Source organism: Podarcis erhardii (assembly GCF_964252035.2).
Source record: "Podarcis erhardii genome assembly, chromosome: Z".
Classification (NCBI taxonomy): Eukaryota; Metazoa; Chordata; class Lepidosauria; order Squamata; family Lacertidae; genus Podarcis; species Podarcis erhardii.
In genome coordinates this window covers 36,974,170-36,998,836 of record NC_138504.1, presented here as the reverse complement: position 1 = coordinate 36,998,836, position 24,667 = coordinate 36,974,170, and the positions used below count along the sequence as shown (strand labels likewise).

The 24,667-nt window shown below is 45.3% G+C and overlaps 1 protein-coding gene across 9 annotated transcripts in view; it reads left to right on the top strand.

Annotated features, from left to right (window-relative positions):
- NTNG2 (netrin G2) overlaps positions 1 to 24,667 on the top strand; it is a 127,683-nt gene that overhangs the window by 90,836 nt on the left and 12,180 nt on the right. For 3 of the 9 annotated variants that reach the window (XM_081847067.1, XM_081847069.1, XM_081847068.1), the window contains 5 exons: positions 1,240 to 1,314; positions 4,147 to 4,218; positions 19,183 to 19,239; positions 22,145 to 22,219; positions 23,700 to 23,867. In XM_081847067.1, coding sequence (XP_081703193.1) covers positions 1,240 to 1,314; positions 4,147 to 4,218; positions 19,183 to 19,239; positions 22,145 to 22,219; positions 23,700 to 23,867 — 447 coding nt within the window. The remainder of the gene's footprint in view (positions 1 to 1,239; positions 1,315 to 4,146; positions 4,219 to 19,182; positions 19,240 to 22,144; positions 22,220 to 23,699; positions 23,868 to 24,667) is intronic. The other 6 variants (XM_081847072.1, XM_081847074.1, XM_081847070.1 and 3 more) reach the window with 5 other exon arrangements.

The window sequence follows — 24,667 nt, the reverse complement described above, 5'->3', positions numbered from 1 at the left end:
AGCGTTGGAGATAGGGGAGAAATTTGATTAGGTTCTCATTTAAAGCCAAATTTATCAAATTTTCGATTTCTGAAACAATACAATAACCAAAACACAGGCATCCTTCAAAATTCATAATTATATTAAAAAAATTGCCAGGCAGTTCTACAACCAAATAATATTTACACAAATGCATATGTTAGGGCAAAGTGTGCCTAAAAATAAATATATTAATGAGATAAACATATAAAAACGCATCATATTGTGAGAAATTGCTTGCAGAAATGCCTGTATTAGTCAAAACTACATATAAAAATCTGTTCTAAGGGAAATTCACACTAAAATGCTGGGAGAAATTCCATTAGGGGTTTTAAAAAGAAAAATTGCAAATTGCTGCAGAAATGTTGGAGAGCCAAATTTAAGATTGGGAAAAATAAGAAATTGATTATTCCATCCATTGTCAAAGATGACCAGATCCTTGCATCCCTAGTCAGAGGTGACAGGATCCAAAGGTCTCTCTTTGTGACTTCCCACATGCTACTTGTGGGGGTTGAGCATTAATAGCACTTGATTACATTCTGGGAGCAGGTGTAGGCAATTCATATTTTGCCCAGCAACCCAGCTCTTTCCTGGTGTTGGTGTTGCTGGAGTGTGCAAGAAGAGATGCATCCTTGTGCATCATGGGATATGGCATGGGTACATTTGGCAGGGAATTGTGGCTGAGCCACTGCCCCTCCTTGATATACATGGCCGCTGCTGTGCCACCATGTTTCTGGGAAAAACTGGAATCCAGTGGGTTCCACCATGGTTCCAGTGACTTAATCATCATTGTAGGGTGCACTGTCCACCACATCAGCTCAGGAGGCTTCTGGGAGTGCACACTTCCCCTGTTCTGTAAAAACTGAGCCAACAAAGCCTCCATGGATCAACAAAGCCTTTGCTGGATTCTGCTTAGTTTCTGTGGCTGAGCTGGGCCTCTCTGGAATCAGATTCTGGATTCCCATTTCTGGGTGTCTAGTGGAATTCAGAAGCTTGTGGTCTCATCTACTTCCATCCACAGGCAGCTTTAGGGTATGAGCAGAGTTTGTGCAGGTCCAGATGGCCTCACTACAAAGGGAAAGACTTTGCTATAGGGAAGTCAGAGTGGATTTTCATCACCTAAAGCACCTGGTGTAATATTTCTTGAGCCATCCATAAGACCCAAGTAGCAATGCTTTAAATCCCTAGCATAATACAGCTCTCCTATATTGCTTTTGCAAGAAACAACCAGCTCTTCTGGCGTGGCCCCCTTGCAAGCCAGCTCCTCCCCGGCCAAGACTGATGCAGGAACTGAAGGTAGGAAATACTCTGCTGAGACAAGCTGTCATAGCTAGCGCCCCACTGTCTCGGGGTGATGCTTAGGAGCTGCTTCAGCATATAGTAGAAATGGAGGAGAATTTTGATTCAGTTTGCAATTAAATGTGAAGGGTTGTTGCCAGTGCTAATCCTACTCAGAGTATACCTATTGAAAATAATGGACATGCTTAACTTCTGTCCATTCATTTCAGTGGGTCTGCTTGGAGTTGGCTAGAACCCGAACTCACAATTAACACTTCCTGAAACAACACACAAACCCAAAGGTAGCCATTCTTCGGAATTCTCACTTCTCCAAATTTTGCAAGATGGCTTTCGGCCAAGTAATGTAACAAAAATGCATATACCAGAGGTAAAGTATGCATATAAATGCATATATTTGTGAAAACAATATACGGAAATGCATTGCTTTAGGAGAAATTGCATTGCTAAAAAAGTGCATATTGGGTGAAATTGCATCGGATATTAGGAGAAATTTGCACTAAAATGCTGATGCATTTTCATTATGGGTTGGGGAATTCACAAACTGAGAGAGAAATGTAAAGAACTGAAATTCAGATAGGAAAAGTGAGAAGCTGAAGTTGACATATTTGGCCACACATGATAACTGTTAGGACACCTGCTTTGCTTTCCATGTGTTAACTCTTGCTTTCCACAGACACCCTCCCCCCAAAGTGCAGGGCTCGATTCTTTTGTGTGGTTCCAACTGTGCCCTGCACATACAGCTGGTGAGATGGGATTGAACCTCAGGGTTTTGACAGATGCATCTAAGGAGAGTGGTGATTAATAGCAGAAGTGACTGTTCTCAGCTCACTACAGTGGTGCCCCGCAAGACGAACGCCTCGCAAGACGGAAAACCCGCTAGACGAAAGGGTTTTCCGTTTTGGAGGCGCTTCGCAAAACGAATTTCCCTATGGGCTTGCTTCGCAAGACGAAAATGTCTTGCAAGTTCCTGCGGGGGTTTTTCCCCTCTTTTCCCCCTTTTCCTAAGCCCTAAGCCGCTTATCAGCTGATCCGCTGATAAGCCGCTTATCAGATGATCCCCTAAAAGCCACTAAACCGCTAATAACGCTAATCCGCTAAGCTGTCAATGGGCTTGCTTTGCAAGGCGAAAAAACCGCTATACGAAGAGCCTCACGGAACGGATTAATTTCGTCTTGCGAGGCACCACTGTACTGTGGTGATATGAGAAGGCCATGGAAACCAGGCAGTTGTATATAGTTTGTATATAGTTGCTTGTGCAAAGAGAAACCAGTGTGGTATGTAGATTAGAAGTTGTTTAGAGCATAGGGCAATTCCCAACACCCAGTCTGTTGTATGTTTTCTGCTTGCCTGAAATGTACATGACTGACATTGGTTCACAGAGACCTAAAAATCACCGTTGGGGTCGTTTATTTATTTATTAAAGTATTGGCAATGATACCCGCCCCTTGCCCTTCCAAGTTTGTGCTATGGCACTTTCTGTTCTAGGACAAGAACATGAGAAGCTTCCTTACACCAAGTCAGACCATTGGACCCATCTAGCTCAGTATTGTCTACACAGCCTAGCAGCAGCTCTCCAGGATTTGAGGCAGGAAACACTTCCAGTCCTACCTGGATATATGTCAGGGATTGAAACTGGGACCTTCTGTGTGCAAAGCATATGCTCTGCCACTGAGCTACGTGGCCCCTTTCCAAATAAGAACACAAGGAGCTGCTTTGTAGTGAGCCAGACCATTGGTCAACCAAGCTCAGTATTGTCTACACAGCCTAGCAGCAACTCTCCAGGGTTTGAGGCTATGGCCTCTGCTGAGGGTTGAACCTAGGACCTTCTGCATGTCAAAAAAAAAAAAAAAAGAGCAGAAGGCAGAAAAGCTTACTGTCCCCTGGTGTAGGTAGACATGAGTGTACAAGGAAACAGTTGCATCATCTATATTGAGCACTGTCTTGTAAGAAAGGAAGGACAAGAATCCAATCCGGTGGAGAGGGAACAGGGCTGGCCCTCCCAGTAGGCAAAGTGAGGCAGCTGCCTCAGGCGGCATAGGTTGTGAATCAGGGAGGAGTCAATAATAAGGTGTTTTGAGGCCACTGCTGTGTGTTCCACACTGCCTTCTCTATATGTCCTCAACTCACCTTGGAGGCAGTAATGGCAGACTCTGTCCCATTGCTGCTAATCTTGCAGTAAGGTACAACTGACATTATGGTCAGTTCTTATACAAGGAAGAAACAGGTGAGTGGGAACCATCTTGTTTCTGCACCTCAGGTAGCAAAATGCCAGGAGTCCCCCCTGCCCATCTTAGGCTTTAAAGAATTTTTTTGCAAAGGCATAAAAAATTACCAGCATATGGTCACATCCATAGCATGCACTTAAAGCACATGACTCTCCCCCTCCCCAAATCCTAGGAACTGTGGTTTGTTATGGTGCTGGGAATTGTAGCTCTGTGTGGGTAAACTACGGTTCCCAGGGTTCTTTGGGAAAAGCCATGTGCTTTAGTTGTACGGCGTGGATGTGACTCAGTCTCAGGCCATATACACACCATTTATTTAAAGCACATGGTTTCCCCCCAAAGAATCCTGGGAACTCTAGTTTACCTCTCACAATTCCCAGCAGCCTTAACAAGCTACGCTTCCCAGGGTTCTTGGTGCACATGTGCTTTAAATGTATGGTGTTTATGGAGACTAGGTCATTATCTCTCAAACTCCATCTCTACCTCTCTCTTTACCCATCCCAGCTATACGTGAATTCTGCTTCTAAGTAGTCTTTGGGAGTCTTTTACAATAAGCCACAGTACTGCCTTAAAATGAAATATTCTTTCCAACTGCTGAAACACCAAGCTGTTAGGAGCTCAGCGAGACCAGTCATGAAACCCAAGCCTGCGCCAAAGGAGCCTCCCGAAAACATCCAAGGTAAGGTCTAACATTCATAGCCAACGTCAAGAGGGCTGGTGGGCGTCAGGCAGGCAGGAGTTTTATTCTCGGCTTGTTCCAAACAATTTCAACTGGAGTGTGAAGCCTGTCATAATAGGTAGCCTTTCACAAATACCTATATACAAATCGACATTGACCTCCACTCTTGCACCCAGTATGGCTCTGAATACCTGTTTCTGGGAATTGCAAGTGAGGAAAGTGTTGGTGTTGTACTCAGGTTCTGCTTGTTGTCTTCCCACTGGGGGTATCTGGTTGACCACTGAGAGACTAGAATGCTGGACTATAGGGGTCTTTTGGCCTGATCTAGCAGCCAGGCTCTTCTTATGTGCTTGGATTGGAATGCTGTGTATCGTTCTGGGTGTCATGATTTTGAAAAGGTATTGTAGAGCTGGAAAATGTACAGAAAAGGGCAACAACCAAAAATGATGAAGGGGATGGAGCAAGCTGCCTGACAAGGAAAGGTTGCAACATTTGAAGCTTTTTAGCTCAGGAGGGAAAGGCAAAATAGGTGGAGCATATTGGAGGCATACAGAAAGTGGACATGAAGATGTTCTTTCCCTCTTGCATAATGTTAGATACTACAGGGTTATTATCCAGTGAGGCTTAATGCTGGGGGAAAGGAAAGGAAAGGTAAAGGGACCCCTGACCATTAGGTCCAGTCGTGACCAACTTTGGAGTTGCGACGCTCATCTCGCTTTATTGGCCAAGGGAGCCGGCGTACAGCTTCCGGGTCATGTGGCCAGCATGACTAAACCTCTTCTGGCGAACCAGAGCAGCGCACGGAAACGCCGTTTACCTTCCTGCCAGAGCGGTACCTATTTATCTACTTGCACTTTGACATGCTTTCGAACTGCTAGGTTGGCAGGAGCAGGGACCGAGCAATGGGAACTCACCCCGTTGTGGGGATTCGAACCACCGACCTTCTGATCAGCATTCCTAGGCTCTGTGGTTTAACCCACAGCGCCACCCGCGTCCCTTACCTTTGCTTAGTGCATAGCTAAATAATGGTGTTTGCTCTAAGGTGTAGTGGTGGCAAACAACCTCATTGTCTTTAAAGGCAGGGTAGAAAAATCATGGAGGAACATGGTAGCGCATGGAGTTCTTATAGGTGAACTTGAACTGCCGTATTTAGAAAAACAAACTTACTAAATGTTATACTCTAAAACTTAGAAAGAAAGGGAGGGGGTGCTTCTCAAGCTGACTGCTTGACAGCTTTTTCATGACTATTAAGTCCATTTCTGGTTTCATTAAGCCTACCCCTTAATCTCAAAACATAACATAACAAACATGGGAATCTGCCTTATACTAAGTCTGGTTACCCCAGTATAATCTACTCCAACTCTTCAGATGTGGTTGGATTCCAACTCCTATCAGCCTCAGCCAGCATGCCCAACAGCCAGGGTGGTGGTTAGTGGATTGCAGCAACATCCTGGGGGGGGGGGGGAGAACCAAGTTGGTGAAGCATGGTCTACTCTGACCAGCAGTGGCTGTCCGGAGTCTCAGACATCTGGTAGCTGATCTTTTTACAACAGACCTAGAGGGATTATATCTGGGGCTTTCAGCATGCAAAGTGCATGCTTTGCCATCATGCTATGGACCCCTCCTCCTAAGCCCCTTTCCTCAGACCATCTGCGAGGGAGAACAAACAGCACTGAGTGCAAAAAGGTGGCATAGTTGTGGCACAGCCAGTTGCTGAAACATGGGATGAAAATGCTTTAATTAGAAGCTCCTTTACCCAGGGCATCCAGGAACACCGCCCCTCCCACAAGCCAATCAGAGGGCGAGAGTAATTAGGCTAATATGCCATCCTGGTTTGACACAGTTAAACCTAATTAGCTGATCCTGTGATTCTTAACCCTTCTTCTCCCACATTCCCTTAAGCCTTAAGGGCTAAGCCAGCTCAAGGCTCCAGAAAGCTTTCCTCTCCCGGTTGGTTCAAACCTGGATGTCAAGTTGCAAAAGTGAAAAGGGTGGAGAAAGAATAGCTTTTAAAAATAAGATGTAAAGGAAAGAAAAATGGCTCAGTGGCACCTGTGCAGAGCAGGTGGGGGAATAAACACAGGTAGAAATGTGACGTTAGCAGACATTTCTCTTGCCACGATTCTCATACATTCATTAACTCTCATATATATATATATATATATATATATATATATATATATATATATATATATCCTGCTTGCTTGCTCAAAAGAAAGCCTCTAAGTGAGTTACCAAGAGCAATCTATTCTAAAATATGCATTAAAAATACTAACGAAGGTAAACATTTAAAACAAATTGACATAATTTTTTAAATATCAAAATATAAATCAGCAATTTTAAAAGAATGACACATAGTAAAATTACATATTAAAGCCCACCTTGCCAAAACAAACAAAGATGGTTTTAATTAGCAAGCATTGAAAACAATGCAGCAAAGTTGTCTGGCTAACATCAACAGGCAGGAGATGCTAAGGATTGAACCTGGAACCGCCTCGATGCAAAATAAATGCTCTACCAATGAGCAGATGCTCTACTTCTGAGACCTGCATCTGAGTGCACAATTCCTTGAGCCTTGCTCCAGGTTCCCCCACTAAAAAGGTAAAGGACCCCTGACAGTTACATCCAGTCACGGATGACTCTGGGGTTGCAGCGTTCATCTTGCTTTACAGGCCAAGGGAGCGGGCGTTTGTCCACAGACAGTTTTTCCGGGTCATGTGGCCAGCATGACTAAGCCGCTTCCAGCACACGGAACTTCCGTTTACCTTCCCGCCAGAGCAGTACCTATTTATCTACTTGCACTTTTTTGGCGTGCTTTCGAACTGCTAGGTTGGCAGGAGCTGGGACCGAGCAACGGGAGCTCACCCCATTTCGGGGAATCGAACCGCCAACCTTCTGATCAGCAAGCCCAAGAGGCTCAGTGGTTTACAGCACCACCCGTGTCCCTTTCCCCCACTAAGGCTGATATAATTAACAGGGATGTGTGACAGAGTCTTTTTGGTGGAGGCCCAACAGTTGTGGAACTCCCTCCCATGTGAGATCACTAATGTCCTTTTAGGCAGGCAGGTCAGGCATTTCCATTCTGCCAGGTTTTTAATATGTGTGGATTTTATCTGCTTGTGTTCTTGTGCCCCCCCCCAACTCATGTTTTATGGTGGCTGAAATTGCTATCTTTACTTATTTATTATTGTAAATTTGAAGTGCGGTTTTATTGTCCCGCAGGCACTTCTTAGAACCAAGCGGTGATATAGAATGGTTTAATGAATAATCAAGAGGAAATAAAATAAGAGGCTCCATGCCCTCACCCAAAATTCTTCCACCCCCCTGCCAAAACTTGAGGGATCAGACAGGGTATTACTTGAATGGCAGAGAAATTCCCCATTGGCACAATTTTGACTCTTTTTGTTGGGCTTGGCAGACAGATGTTTATTTCAGCACCCCAGCTGGGGAGTCTGGAGTTTTATGTGCTGTAACATCCCAGCTTTTTAGCCCACAAGCGCCCAACAGCAGGATTCAGAGCAAAAGAACTGCCAGGCTCTGATCACTGGATGATCAAATACAACACAGAGACAAGGATTGGCAGGACAGTTGCTATGGCAACGTCCAGGTAGTAAGGCTTTCTTTGCCCTCCCGTGGATTGGAGCCACCTGGCTCAGAAGGTGTCCCATGGTCCACCTGTTTCAGAGCTGTCAGGGGTCAGAGGGATATCAAGTCTGGTTCATGGCTTCGTGCTGCTTTAATTTCCTCTGATCTCGGAGGCTGTGTGAAATGAGGACAAGGGCTCTGGGCACAAAGGCATGGCATCCAATGGCCAAACACAGAAGCTGGCATACTTGGAAGACAGAAACCGTAACTGCTGGTGGCTTTGCAATCCCTGCAGATGCCAGTTATTATTTTGCCCTGCAGTCATTTTGGGAGTCTTACATGGGAACATAGCAAGCTGCCTTATCGTAAGTGAGGCCATTGGACAGTCCAGCTCAGCTTCATCTATGGTGAGGGGAATCAGCTCTCCAGGTTTTCAGACAGAGGATATTCCAAGCCCTAACTGGATATATAGTGGTACCTCAGATTACATATGCTTCATGTTACAGACACTTCTGTTTACAGACTCCGCTAACCCAGATATAGTACCTTGGGTTAAGAACTTTGCTTCAGGATGAGAACAGAAATCAGGCGGGGGGCCACTAGGGGGCGCATCAGAAGATGGCTGACAATAACATCTCTCCGACCCACACAAAGTAATTTGGAGGCTATGATGGGAGTAATTAGCCTCCCTACCCCCCCCAGGATGGGGGGGGACTGCCCTTGCCTGCTGTGCCCTATACCACCCCGGAATTTGTGGGGATGGGGGCACTAGGCACAAAGCCCTCCTGTGGGATTCCGGTGCTCCTGGACGCCGTCCCTGATCCGCGCAACTAGCTGCAAGAACTTCAAAAGAAACAATTTGGATGAAGGAATGCACATATTTCAAGGAAGGAGGGGGAGTAAAGACTGCTAACAGAAGAGATCTCTGATAAAACAAGACAAGATTAAATCATGAGAAGATACGCCAAGACACGGTATGGCAAATGACTGATGGGGGAGGGGGGGAAACTTTCCTTTCTTTCCTTATGTGATTAAACAAGAATCCCCTCCCCTCACGAGTCAGAAATGTCATTTTAAGGACTTAAGCTGTGGATTTAAGGCTGTGTGGAGATAAACTTTCGAACCAAAGCATGTTTTAAGAAGAGCGTGGAATGTATAAGAGGTTTGGAATGACGCAGTTAAAAATGCCGTCGCCATATTGGGAAGTTCTGTCGGAGGATTTATGTCTGAGAGGAGAAATAGAGAAATAGAGCTGTTTTTATATTGTGGGTGAAACTCCTCAGTGGGACTTAAGAATGACAGTTCTGTAATTAATGATGGAAAGAGCGCTGTTATCTATGAAGGTGATGATATATGGAAACCATCTCGATTTGAGGATTGGAAGAACGGAAAAATTCACACAGGATTATTATTGGTGTTTATCGGCTTAAGGAGACTATCAGAAGAGATCATAAAGAAAAAAGAGAAAATATATGAACAAGATGTGATGTGGAAACAGCAAGATAAGACTGGATAGAATTATGAACCCTGTTTGGACTGATTTGGATTGATTTGGACATTAACGCAGTGGCAAGAAGATGATCAGAATCCCCCTTCGGATCTTGAAATATGGGTCCCCCCCAACAAAAATTTAAAATTCGGCTTTGTAATTCGGAATTTATGTGATGTGATTTAATTTGATTTGATTGGCCGGTTAATAAAAATTTATTTTTTTAAAAAAAAAGAGAGAACAGAAATCAGGCAGCAGTGGCTCAGCAGCAGCGGGAGGCCCCATTAGCTAAAGTGGTACCTCAGGTTAAGAATAGTTTCAGGTTAAGAACGGACCTCCGGAACGAATTAAGTTCTTAACCCGAGGTACCACTGTTGAACCTGGGACCTGCTGCATGTAGGATAGATGCCTATCACTGAACTACAACAATAAAAAAGAAAACTAAGAAGAGATGAACTCCAGAGAGGTTGGGCCTGCATGAGATGGCTCAGTTGATAGAGCATGAGACTCTTAATCTCAGGGTCATGGTCAAGCCCCACATCAGATTCCTGCATTGCAGGTGCTTGGACTAGATGACCCTTGTTGTCCCTTCCAACTTTACAATACCATGAGTACATGATTGTTCCCAGAAACCAGAGCCATCAGCTCCATTGCCCAATATTCCCCATATAGTCTCTGCCACCCAAGGATAGGGGAGAAATTTGGCTCAGTCAACGGCGAATGTGCCTAATTTGCATGTCCTGAAACAAGTCACAGACTGAAACAGCCCAAGAAATTGTGCGACATAGTACTCCAGCCGAGTAATGTGTACAAAAATGCATTTACCATAGTAAAGTGTGCATATAGATGCAGTGGAAATATCATATACAAAATGCATTGTGTTGGAGGAAGTTGTGTTGCAAAACGTACATATTAGGCAAAACTGCACTAAAATTAGCACTAAAATTTGCACTAAAATGCTGGTGTATTTTGAAGAGGACTTAAAAAAAGCAGCAACCTGCAAACTAGAAGAATTACAATCTCAGAGAAATCAAAACTAACAGATTTGTCTGTTCCCATTCCATCTCTCCAGAAAGCCTAGTCCCCACTGGACTGAGCACCTTTAAAACAACAACTCTTGCACAGTTGTGTGCAAACAGCTATGCTTGCTTCCCCTTTGCCTCCATCCATATGGCCTGCCTTGATTCTTCCTAGCCCACCCCTCATTCTTTCCCAAGGGCAAAACTAGGTTTTATTTCACCCAGGTCAAAGATCCAGTTTCGTACACACACACACCCCATACACGTTTGCATACATACACATATAGGCGGGCAGCCTCAGTGGTGCCCCTCTGGATGCTTCACCTGGGACAAAAAAAAAAACCCCAGCTAGCGCGCGCGCACACACACACACACACACACACAGCTCTGCCAATCCTTTCATACTGAACTGAATAACAAGCAAAGTTTCTGGGGTATGTGAATATGGCCATCTTATTATTACTATTATTTTAGCAACTAGCATCTGGAAGACAAAATGCTGCCAGCTTCTCCTTAAAAGAAAACCAGCCCAAGACTACCCAAAAGATCAGGCTCTCTCTGCACGGCTTGCAACAGTTAACAAGGAAATGCGATGGAGGGGAAAACCTTCACCCCTAATATTTTGGCAGGAGCCCAGATCAGCTGTCAAGCTACACTTCTCCAGAGAGGAGGCTGGCAGAGCTAAAGGAAAACACAGTGATCCTTTTAGCTGACAGGCGCTGGGGTGGAGCAGGTGTGCAGCTCTGCTGGGCTCTTTTTGGGTTGCAAAGTGGTGCTCCCTCGAGCCGTCCTGCCAGCTGCTTTGCACGCCAAAAGAGCTGAAGCTTTGAATCTCATTCAGTCCAGAGTCCCTGCACATGCATAGGGGGCAAAGTGTTCACAAGATCGCTTAGTGGAGTTTAATTGCCCCTTCATAGTATCTTAAGCAGCTGTGAAAGGGGAAGGCTAAAAGGGTTGGCTTCCCCCATCCTTCCAAAGTGCAATTTTATGGATTTCAAAACCATTTGTAATCAGTGGGTGAGTAACAACTTGGGACTGAACTAAGACTTTGGTACCCGTGAAGAGGGAGAAATTTGATTCAGTTCCTATTTCAAGACAATTTTATCAAATTCAGTTTTTGAAACAATACGCAGAACAAAACTCAGCCTTCCTTCAAAACCCGCAGTTCTCTGCATTTTGTAGTGCAGTTCTCCAGCCAAGTAATGTGCACAAAAATGTGCATACTGGGGTAAAATGTGCAATAAAATGTGTAAAAATAACATTCAAAAATACATCAAACTAGGGGAAATATGCTTTGCAACCATATATTTGTCAGGCAAAAAATTGTATAGAATAGTGTCTGTATTAGGATAAATTCACACAAAAATTCTGATGAATTTTAATGAGAAACTTTAAAAAGAAAGAAAGAAAGAAAAGAAAAGAAAAGAAAAGAAAAGAAAAGAAAAGAAAAGAAAAGAAAAGAAAAGAAAAGAAATAAATGGCAAACTGATGTGCAAATGTAGAACACTGAACTTAAGACGGGGGGAAATGGAAAACTGCCATACCTCCTTGTTCCCATGGGAAACCAACTCACTTGGATTTTGGAGTCTGTATATGTATCTATATATTTTCCCCAAGCAGAATTGAAACTATGCCTCGCAGTGAGTCTTGCCCTAGATCTTCTTGACTGATTGACAGGTCCGTCCTAAGAAGAAAAGGGAGGGGGAGAAAAATTGGTGCCACAAGGGAAGGCCGAGCTCAAAAGCTTTCCCCAAGAACTGCCAGATGCAAAGCAGGGTGTTTGATAGAGTGACAAGTAAACGGCTAAGCTACTGAGTCTAGAAAGGGTCCGTTTTGGAGCGCTGCACGTCTCTGCAGTGGCAGTGATGGTGGTGATTACAAGCAGGACCTGCATCAGAACCTTGCAGTGTTGAGTACTCCTTTTCCAGGATACTCCATTCCATCCCCAGCCCAGTTGTTGTTTATTTAATTTGTATACAGCCCTTCATTTTAAGACCGCCCATCCTCACATTCTCCAACAGTCAACTAACATTCCATATCAACTGAGCATATTCATTCCTTGGTAGTTTATGTTGGACTACCTGCCCCCTCCCTCATTTAGGGTTCCCACCTTAAATACTTTTTGTACTGCTGCACACCTAGCAGATCTCACAACTGTGCTGATATCACCCTCTAGTGCTACGTAAGGATCTATGCTAAGAGAAGGTGTACGTTGTTTATATTATCCTTGCTCTTGATGGTGATGATGTTTTCCAACAATATGGTGCTGAAAGCAACCTACTAAGGAATATCATACAGTCATAGCTTTTGTTCCAGAGGATCAGGATGAAATGCCTTGCAGAGGCATATGCAGACTCCAGCCCTCCAGATGTTTGGGACTACAATTCCCATCATCCCTAGCTAACAGGACCAGTGGTCAGGGATGATGGGAATTATAGTCCCAAACATCTGGAGGGCCGGAGTTTGCCTATGCCTGGCCTTGCATAAAAAAGAGCAGCAGAAACAAAAAAGTAAAACACCAAACATTAAAAATGCAGGGCAAGCAATTCACAATTAGAGTTCCCATGAAACATATGCTTCAGCCCAATACAGATGTAAAAGGCACGTAAGATGGATTTGTCTATTTCAGTTCCCTCAGTTTCCAGTTTTTCCAGTCTTAATTCAGCTCTCCACATTCTTCCACAGCAAATCACTTTTTAAAAAAATTAAAGAAAAATGCTCATGATTTTAAAAAATACTGAAAATTCATCAGCATCTTAGGGCAAATTTCTCCTAATAAACACATTTTTTGCATGCAATTTTGACTCATTTGTACATTTTTGCAAGTAATTTCCCCTAGTATAATACATTTTAGTATGCCATTTTCAATGCTATATTAATTTTTATGCACATTTCCCCATAATATAATATGCATTTTTGTAAATATTGGTTGGTTGGAGAATTTCATCATGAAGTTTGGAGAGCATGAAGTTCAAAGGATGGCCATGTTTCCATTCTCATATTATTTTGCAAAGTGCCTTTAAATGTGAACTGAATTGAATTTCTTCCCCAGGGTGTGTGTGGACATTAGGCTCTCAATGTGTGCATGGGAGGGACTCAAAGTAAGGTGTGCATGGGAGGGACTCAAAGTAATCCAATATTATTATGTTAAAAAATTCAAAAGGAACTCTAAGCATGCTGAAAAGAGACAAAGAATGTCATAGAACTGTAGAAGGAAGCTCTGGGTGCACACTGTTCAGGGCTCAGCCTCTTCTCTCTCAACCTCAGCTCACTCACTCTCTCAGCCTTTGCATATTAGCAGTCAGCTCAGCTCATCCCTCCACAGAAAAGCTCTGTTTCCAAAACATGGCAAGGAAGATGATGCAGTCAGTTTCTCAGTTCTAGGAAAGGTGGCTGCGCTTCTTCCTCTTCTTCTATCAATTAAACCTTCCCAACAGCAGTCTTCTTTACCTGATCATTTCTGGGGGGCTTGGCCCCACCCTCCAGCAAACTTTGGGGGCTTGGCCCCTTCTTCCCTCACTCTTCCAGGATCCCTAGGTCGCCAAGAGGTCCTGTGTGGGCAAGGGAGTTCCTCCACACTGGTGCTATCACCAATAAGGCCCTACTCTGGGCTCTCATTGACTTAAATTCCTGGAAATGCAAGATACAAAACAGGTGTTCACCAGTGGGTGGGAAGGGAGGAATGTTTAGAAAGAAGTGTTCTTTGGGGCCCAGCTTGTCAAAGGGCTTCTGTGGTTAAAAAGAGTGCCTCATATGGGACACAGGAAGCCAATCAGCAGGCTATGTCAATGAGCAAGTCTCAGAGTGATGTCTCAACCAGCCAATCCTCCATTTGCACTCTGAGAAACATCCAACTTGCCATTTGTTAGTGGCAGTGTAAAATAGAATATGAGCTCAAAGATGTGACACTTCTGGATGGTAAAGGTGACCAACTGCAGTCCATGTGCATATTCACTTTGGACAGTATCTTCCATGTCTTCCAGTTCAGACATTCTAAGCATTCAGATTTATTCTGTCCACATTTCTAAGGACTGTCAGTTGGAGTATGGAGGGTAGTTCTTTACTTCATTAGCATTTGCTGCAATGGGTGGCTATCAGCTTTAAAAATGGATTCGACAAATTGATGGAAGTTGAGTGGCCAACAACAGCTGTTAGGACAACCAAATAAAACCTCTGTGTTCAGAGGCAGTCTAGCTCTGTCTCCCAGCTACTGAGGAGAAACTGCCTGTGATGGGTGAGTCATGCTGTGCTTGGAAGTACCAGACAGAGGCACCCAACTGTCCTCTGTTGGAAACAGAAGACTAAGACAAATGGAACTTGGTCGGAGCCAGCAAAGCACTTTGTAGCATTAGAGACAAAGGTATTCTCTGTGTTGCTTATCAAAGTGGCTAGGGAGGACTAGTGTGAAGGGACACCTCCGAAAGGTGGCTGTAATGACTTGGAGCATCTTATGTAACTGCTGCATACTATGTATACAGAATGGACCTTAAAGGTAAAAGTAAAAAGACCCCTGACCGTTGGGGGTTGCGGCGCTCATCTCGCTTTACTGGCCGAGGGAGCCGGCATACAGCTTCCAGGTCATGTGGCCAGCATGACTGAGCCGCTTCTGGCGAACCAGAGTAGTGCATGGAAACGGCATTTACCTTCCCACCGGAGTGGTACCTATTTATCTACTTGCACCAGCGTGCTTTCGAACTGCTAGGTTGGCAGGAGCAGGGACCGAGCAACAGGAGCTCACCCCGTCGCGGGGATTCGAACCGTGACCTTCCAATCGGCAAGCCCAAGAGGCTCAGTGGTTTAGACCACAGCGCCACCTGGGCCTTATCTCTGATTAAATGAGGGGTGATTCAAACCCAATACCCCATATCAGGGGTCAGTGTGATTGAGCAGCTGCTAAGGCCCACATGTCATCCTAGCAAGTGTCTCCAGAGCCCCCAGGCTCCTTACTGTCACTGAGGAACCGGTGGCCACTCCAGATAATGGAGTCCCAGCTCCAATCAACACCAGCCAACAACACCAGCAGTCAAGGATTATGGGAGCAGGAGTCCAGCAACAATTGAAGGATGACAGATTCCTCACCTCTGGCTTAGAGAACATGCTGATGAGGAAGCTAAGACAATAACTTTACTTCTGCTCAGGGAGAATAAATACAGGGAATAATTGACACCACTCACAAACTTGCAGGTTTCACTATCTGCACACATTGTGTTTTCAGGAAATCATTTATTAGGTGAGCGTTCACATAATGAGATAACGATTTCCACTGATTCCTATGGGGAGATTTCAAATGCATTCCCAACCATAGAATTTTGACCCCTAAACATCAAAATACCTCAGGAAAATCTGCTGAAACCTTGCAAAAGGCAAACAAGGAAGGACAAAATGCTCTCTTACTTGTCTGATCTCTCCCTGTCCCTCCCAGTATGGTTTCTGGCAAAACAGCTGCCTTGGACCAACAAAACACAAAAAAGTAAAACTTCTTTACGGCTGCTTAAATGTTTACAGCACTACATGCAAGTCTGACTGTTTGGATATCTGAATCTGCAGTGTGTATAGGAAGGTTTGGGTACCAATTCCTTGTGTTTGGATAAGTGATTTTTTGCTGTTGTATAATAAGCATTTTGATAGTGGAACCTGTATTTAACCATTAAGTGCAGTGCCACCTAGTGGCTAAACCATACAAAGACACTACACCTCTGCCTGCTCACCCCCTTCAAGCAGGGAAAATTGAAATACTTTATTGTCACTTGTACAACTTGTATACTGTGAGAAAAATAACAGCAGCTTCCCACTCACTTTGATCCCTCTTACTGGAAAGTGATGCAGTGGGTTGCAGAGGGCAAGCAACATGCAGTTGTGGCAGTGAAAAGGCCTCAGATAACCTGGAGCCTATTCTACCTATTGCCAGAGAACCTGGGAATCTTCTGCTAGTTGCCCCCTTATCAAGGAAGCCAATCCTTTTTATGCACTAGTCATTGGGAAGTTTTCCTCTGCAAGAACCATGGAAATGATGGAGCAGTGGGAGCTTGTGCAGGAGAATGAGTCTGTGGTTTGCACCAATTCTATGGGCAAATGAACTTGGGCTGTGAGCCCATGTGCTTTAAGTGTGCTAAATGTGCTTTAAATGTAAGGTGTGACCGTAGGCTAGATGGACTGTTGATGCAATCCAGTATATTTGCTGCCCTTCCAATGTGAGCTGGGGCTGATGGGAGTTGTAGTTCCAAAGGACCCCAGGTTGGAGAGGGCTGGTGTATGGCAAGTCATATGAATGTGGGGAGCAAGGGGTACCCTTGAGCAGCAAATTTCCTGAAGTCAGCAGACTTTCTCATGCAGTTTGACAACCCTGAATATCCTTAGCAAGCTGGATGGCTGCCAGTGACCAGAGTTGGGACAGACATCACTTTTCCAAGAGCTTGAGATCTGGGTAGTAAATAATGCTGGTAGTTGGGCGGGGGGGGGGGGCGAGACTGATGAAAGCAGCAGCCTGGATTGCTCTCGCTCTCTCCTTGGGAAAATGATTTGCGTCCCACCAGGGCCTCCCCCTCTGCTCTGAGCATGTTCGCCTTCAACAGCTTAGTAACACAAACAGCTGCAGCAGGCTGAGTATTGCGATGCAATTCTGCATTGGCACAAACCTCACTCCGTGGGGCATGCAGGACTCTTTGGCAGTTTCCTCTGCCCAGCAGCTCTGCCATCACCGTAGCCCCGCAGAGATACTGGCACCCTCTGGGCTTAATTTTTTTTTAGAGGACTCTTAATGTGATTGCCGCAGTAATTGAAAAGAGTGTTTAGGGGAGGTGTGTTTGGATAAGGCGACTTGAGGTAAAGGGAGGACAGCCAGGCTGCTGCTGGGCCTTGTGGATTTCATATGGTGCAGTCCTCCCCCCCACCCCAATGCACAGCCATCTGTGCAGAGCCTCAAAGCGTGGCACCCCTGTTCCGCTGCCCAGGTTTGCTGCCTTCTCCCCAGCCTCAGGGGGCAGGGAGGGACCAGCAAGAAAGCTCAACAGAACATCTCCCCTCCTGCTGAATTAGTGAGAGGGGAGGCATTCCAATACCCAGCTTTGTCACCAGACAGGAGGGGGAGATCTCCCCCATCTGCCTGGCAGTGTGACCAGGCTTTGCACTTAAGGGAGAAGCCAGTCCCTGAGCAGGAGGAGGGCATTCAGAAAGGATTTCCCTCCCTGCCTGGCACGGGAGACTTACAGAGTATTCCCAACCCCCATATTGCGGGCAACAGCAGGGTGTTTCACCTCCAGTGCTGAAAAGCATTATTCCCTCTTCTGTGCAAATATGATTCCTGGCCTCCACTGTCTATGGCTATCCTAGTTACAATCCACACTGGGCCTCTGGGACCTTGCTGTTTTATATATATGTCTGTAACCCATGAGGTTTGTGTGGCCCACCCCACACTGCCCTGCACAGGTCATACTTTTCTGTTGCCCACCGTCAAAAGTCCCTCCCATCTGAAAAATGCAGGTGTAAATCTATTTTGGAAGTTTGTTTCTTCACTGTGCATTTAGACACCTCTTAAGGTAACATAACCAAATTTTGCATGATGGTTTTCATCTATGCTTGGATAACCTTGGGCACCATTTTGAATCGAGATGGCAGAGTGAACTTTTCAAAACTGTACTGATGGCTTTTGGTTCCTTAGAATTCCTAAGCAGCCCCAGGTACAAACCTGCTAATGATAAATAATAGTAAACTTGATCCTTGACCACCTTTCCCCAAACTGTTGCCTTCCAGCTGTTTTCAGTTTTCAGGTGTTTTGGCTATGCTGGCTGGGGCTGATTGAAAGTTGCTGTTCAAAACATCTGGAGGGCACCAGGCTGGGCAAGGCTGGTCTAGAACCTTCTCTAAGGAACAATAAGTAGTAAGCCCAACCCTTGGCTGTCCATTTCATGGCTGCTCTTGGGTCCACTTTTACAGCATGAATTGTGGCCTGGTGGGATTCCTTGCAACACAAGTCTGATAGGGTCAGCCTCTGAAAATCCCATGCCTTTCAGAGTTGTGTAGAGCAGTGTTTCCCAACCTTGTGCCTCCAGCTGTTTTTGGACTACAATTCCCATCATCCCTTGCCACTGGTCTTGCTAGTCAGGGATAATGGGAGTTGTAGTTCAAAAACAGCTGGAGGCACAAGGTTGGGAAACACTAGTGTAGAGAACAGGTGAATTTCCCAAGTGTAACTTCTCCCATTTCTGACCAACAAATTTTCTCTTCTCAACTTTGAAAGACCCTTTGCTCTTCTCCTGTTTGGAATCTGGACAGGAATGAGGAGCCTGTGGCTCTTGAGATGTTGTCAGACTCCAACTTCCATCAGCCCCAGCCAGCATAGACAACAGTTAGGGAGGATGGGAGTTAGTCCAACAACATCTGGAAGGCTACAAGTTCCTCGCTCTTGCTCTAGCTGTTAAATCAGAACCATTTTGAGAGAGGCTTTGATTGGGGTTCCAGTCACTTCTATGCATAGCCAAATGGCAGAATTCACCAACACAAGAGATGGCAATAGCCACCATGTTTTAATGGCTTAAAAAGAGGGGGAGAGAAATTCAGGGAGGGCAAAACTACCAGTGCCTAGGTACCAGTTCCATTTATCAGGGACTATATGCCTCAGAACAGCAGTTGCTGAGGATCACAACTGGGAGAGAGAGTGTTGCACTCCTGCTCTGCTTGTCAGCGTCCCACGTGCATCTGATTGGCTGCTCAAAGAAAGAGGATGCTGGTCTAGATAAGCCTTTGATCTGATCTTGCAGCCAGGCTCTTCCGACTAATCTTCCTTCTAGCCCTGTTGGACCAGAAGCTGAGAATCCACCCCACCCCTCCCTATTTATCCATTGTTTGTGTATTTGCCTTTCATCTCAAACGCAGCCCCTCCCAAGAGCAAAACGGGTCATGGCGCTGCCAAAAAGCACGGCAAGAAATCAGGTAATTTTCTGATGGCGCGCTGAGAATTGGCTAGTGCGCTTGGTTGAAAGTATTCACCTTAGTGTCTAGCTCGTCCGCTAGTAGGTTTTGTTTTGTTTTGCTTTGTTTTGTGGCCTATAAATCTAGAGCTAATGAGCGTGCTCCCTCCCATGCGTTGAAAAATAGGCCTGAGCATGTGCTTCCCTTGAAATAATTGAGAGAGAAACTAAACAGAAATTCCCATTTCTTAGGGAGACTTTAAATTTACTGCTACACCCTGTCAGTGACAACTTTACTCAGGTTTAATCCTTTCCTCCTCAGCTGTGTCCTGATGGAAATCTCTTCCCGCAGCCACCCACCGCTACACTAAGCCTTGGGAGAAGGTGGGGGAAGAATCTCATTGATGTGCATAGCAGTTTCCATCATAGGATCATAGCTGGGGTGGAAATAACAATAACAATTAATAATAATAATTTATTATTTATACCCCCGCCATCTGGTCTGGTTTCTCCAGCCACTCTGGGCGGCTTCCAACAAAATATTAAAATACAATAGTCCATCAAACATTAAAAGCTTCCCTAAACAGGGCTGCCTTCAGATGTCTTCTAAAAGTCTGGTGTTTTTTTCTTTGACATCTGCTGGGAGGGCGTTCCACAGGGTGGGTGCCACTACCAAGAAGGCCCTCTGCCTGGTTCCTTGTAACTTGGCTTTTCGCTGCAAGGGAACTGCCAGAAGGCCCTCAGTGTTGGACCTCAGTGTCCGGGCAGAACGATGGGGGTGGAGACGCTCCTTCAGATATACTGGACCGAGGCTGTTTAGGGCTTTAAAGGTCAACACCAACACTTTGAACTGTGCTCAGAAATGTACTGGGAGCCAATGTAGGTCTTTCAAGACCGGTGTTATGTGGTCTCGGCAGCCGCTCCCAGTCACCAGTCTAGCTGCCACAAAGGAAAGGGTAAAGCACACACACACACCCGCCCATGGGCTGCAGTCCTGAATAATAACAATAACAACAATCCTGGTGTTGTTGCTAATGATGCTTTTCATTCCTACATAGTCTGAGTCTAGAAAGGTTCAAGGCAGCACAAAGTCTTTTCCAGCAGGAGTAGGTAGATGTATTTTAGTTTGTGTGACAAACATTCACACAGCGCCATCAGTGAGGGGCGGGGTCTACTTTAAAAGGAGTTTAAAGTAAACATGTTGACAGTTTCCACCCTCTTGGGTTGTTGCAGCAATAACAGCAAAAGATGCTTGTGCTGCCTTTCAGACTTAACAACTTTATTATGGTATAATTTTTCCTAGACTAGACTCTACAGCAGTGGTCCACAAGTTTTATTCAGTTGTCGTGTGCCTGTAAAAAATACAATTAAAAATCTTACAGCATCTAGCACAGCACCTTACCGTTGTTACAAATGGCAGACAAACCGTGAAGTCATCTGCCAAGACCTTCAGTAATTTTCAAAAGTGGTGCAAGGGAAGGAGAGGAAAGTTTGTGAACCACGGCTCTAGAGCAAAGGTGAAGAAGCTGTGGCCCTCCAGATGTTCCACTTCAGCTCCCATCAGTTCCTGCAGTCAGCATGGTCAGTGATCAGAGATGGTGGGAGGAGGAGTCCAGCAACATTTAGAAGTCCACAGATTTTCCACTTTGTTTGAGAATTTGGTGTATCAGATGACTGGAGCATTCCACACATGGGTGGGTGTGACGAAAAACAGTGAAGTCATAGGAAAATGAATTGCAAAACAACAACAACAACAACAACCAGTCCCTGACAACCACATTGATGCTTAGGTGTATGCAAAATAAGCACAGGAGCTTTTCATGAAACAGTTATGCTGTGAACCCAAACAACCTGACATTGCTACATTAACTTACACCTTTAATAGGATTTTTAAAAGCCACCTGTTTTGATTTAGGCCACCCACAGATGATATAATTTAATGCTTGCTGTTCAGTGAGCACCATGGAAGCAACAGGAGGGTAATGAAAGGAGAGTTAGGATTGCAAAGGAATGACTGCAAGTCTAATGCAGCCTATTAAGCCACTTTTTTAAAAGGATAAATTCATAGAGGAGACAGAGCTATCAAGGGTTTTAGGCAGGGTAGCTAAATGGAGCCTCTATGTTCATGTCAGTATACTCACCCCTCTCTGAGCACCAAATTCTGGAGCAGACTGCATGCGACGGCTGTTGCCTCCATGCCCTGCTTGTGGGTTACCCAGAAGCATTTGATTAGCCACTAAGGGAAGCAGAGTGTTGGATTAGAGCAGGCTTCCTCAACCTCGGCCCTCCAGATGTTTTGAGACTACAGTTCCCATCATCCCTGACCACTGGTCCTGCTAGCTAGGGATCATGGGAGTTGTAGACCAAAAACATCTGGAGTCGAGTTTGAGGAAGCCTGGATTAGAGAGACCTTATTCTGATCTACTGGGGCTCTATGTCTTTATGATCTTCAGCATATAGGACCCCATCTGCACTCTACAATTAAAGGAGTATTGTACCACTTTAAACAGTTGTAACTTCCCACAAAGGATCTTTGGAAGTGTTAAGGGTGCTGAGGATTGTAAAGAAGCTCTATTGTAGTTCATAAGGAAGCTGTTTTCCACTTGTACAAAAGAAGGTGGGAAAATCAGCCTGGCTTTGGGCCTGACCACTGTGTATGTATGGATGAGCCCCATGAAGGAGGTCTGTAAGGTGATGGCACTTTCAAAAGTCAGACTTCAGGAGAAGAGGATGGCAAAAATAGTCACAGTGTGGCAGGGGGCGAAATCTGCCTGTTACTGTGCTGAGACAGGATTGTGGTGGTGTGTCGGTGTGATTGTTGTAACTAAACCTGCTAAACCTGCTTCTCTGTAGCATAGAAGGTGTCACCTGTATGGGTCAAATAGGGGGAGGCAAAAAAAAAAGTGGTGTCTTTTCATCTTCCCAAGAATCTCCCAAGGTTTCCAAACTCATCCGGCTCAAATCTGGCTCCATCCCACTGGCACCCGTTGAAACATTTAAAGGTAAGTTGAGAAACTGGACGCGACTGAAAGGTTGGCATTGAGTGTTGTCTGAAATTAATGGATCCAAGTTCATCCTGTTTGTTGATCTCATTGGGTCTACTCTGAGTAGGACAAGCATCGGGTGCAGCCCAGGATGACTCTGAAAAGTTGCAAGTAAGTTGGAATTTCACAGTGATGTCCGGTCCTACTGTTAGGCAAATGGCAGCTGTTTGCCATGAGCCCCTGACCAGAGATGTGTGTGCCCCACAAACTTGTCATGCAACTCCCCTCAACTAGCCTGCTGCCTTCAGGTGTGCCACTTGTTCCGGCATAGTTTTGGTGATATCAGTGGGGGCATCTCTGGGAGAAACAGCCTGGTTTCTTCAGGCTCTATTTTCCTTCCTTTGCTGTATAGTCTGGAGGGGGAAAGCTCTGCCTCTTGAAACTCATTGGTGTTTTGCCTGTCCATCACTTGTCTGCTTCCTCTTCATGTCTGTGTGCCTTTGTCATTCTCCTGCTTCTTTCACTCCATTCATTGCAGCATTAATCTTGATGCATGCCTACCTTGTGTGTCTAGAATGTCATCATCTGCTCTCCCTCTGAAGGGATGGACGTGCACAGAATGAGCTATCCTTGCTAAACTGTGAGAGGGGATTGTGACCCCAGCTACTTTGCCTGGGCATGATCCTCCCAGCCCTGCCCTGCTTACCCTACAAGGTCAAGATATCAGGTCCTCAAGATATTGCTGGACTCCCAGCTCCCATCATCCTTAGCCATTGGCCATTCTGGCTAGAACTGATGCTCATTGGGAGGCTAGTGAGATTTGGAGATCCACAGATGTTCCCCATTCCTGATGCAAAAGATCATAGTAGCCCAGTGTGGAGCCAAGAGCTTCTGCGATGAGGTTTGCCTCCAGATAGATTCCTGGGGCCCTGCAGAAACTTACATTTGCTCTGGTATAACTACACGCTATTAGTAAGGGGGACTATTTTCTTCCCAGGAGATAATTTGCAAAATATGCTGTGAACAGATCCAGAGACTTAAAGACTGAAATATTCTAGCTATGAAGGCCTTCTAGTTCTCCTAGATCAGGGATGACAAATCTGGTGCCCTCCAGATGTTTTTGGACTCCCAACTCCTACCAACCTCAGCCAGCATAACCAGTAATCAGGGACAATAGGAGTCCCAACACACACCCATCCCTGACCTAGGATACCAAACAATGACATTCTATCATCCTAGGAATAGCCCCAAAGAGTGAAGAACTGGACCCCAGAATGGACCCCTAAACAGTGGCGGCTGAGCAATCAACCCAGCTGGTTGCATTCCCCTTTTCATGCGGCTAAAGCACTCTTTGCATGCAGTTCCTCTCCCTGCAAAGTGCCTTTTATTGCAACAGCCCCTGACATTGTATACTATGCCAGCAATAGGTGGAAATGCAAGCCCTGAGAGAAGCTTGATTTCCCACCCACCTATTTTCCTGCTCCTTTTGCTTCCACAGATTGTGAATGTTACGGTCACTCTAATCGCTGCAGCTTCATTGACTTCCTGAACCTAGTGACCTGCATCAGCTGCAAACACAACACTAGGGGGCAGCACTGCCAGCACTGCCGGCTGGGCTACTATCGCAATAGCTCCGCAGAGCTGGATGATGAGAATGTATGTGTGGGTGAGTAGTGCTCAGTTTTGCTCAAAAGCCATGAAGCCTCCTTGTTGGTGTTGGTGTTACAGGTAGAGACCCTTCCTATTGTTTATCTCAGTGGCTATCCAAAGATGAGGGGACCTGAGGCCTTCTAAATGTTGCTTAAATACAAGGTCCCATCCCTGGCAGGGTCCTCCAGATGTTGGTGGACTCCCAACTGTCATCAGCCAGCATGGAAAACAGGGATGATGGTTGGGTAGTCTAGCCAAACATTTGGAAGGTCTGGGGTTTCCCATTCCTAGTTTAAAGCTAGCTGGGATAGTTCAGTCCATAAAGCATGAGACTCAATCTCAGGGTTGTGGGTTTGAGCCCCATGTTGGGCAAAAGATTCTTGCATTGCAGGGGGTTGGACTAGGTGAGCCCCATGGTTCCTTCTCACTCTACAGTTCTATGATTGTAATTGCCCTAAAGCAGGAGTAGATCACCTGTTGCCCTCTAGGTATTGCAGGACTCCAGTTCTCATCAACCTCAGCCACCTTAGGCTCTGTTCAGAAATGATGGGAATTGTTGCCCAGCAACATCCATAGACCCATAGGTTCCTCATCCTGGCTTTAAGCGGTGATGGACTGCCTAACCAATTGAGTGAGTTTGTGCGTGTGTGCTGCCTCCCCCTCAACTTACTATTGTTATTACCCTTTTCTGCCCATGGATCTTGTTAAGTGGCTTCCATGATTAAAAACAAATCAAACATTGATACTTAGAGAACAACTCCTGCTATAAAAATGAAACAGCTTCATGACAGCTGCAGATGAAAACCAGCCAATCTT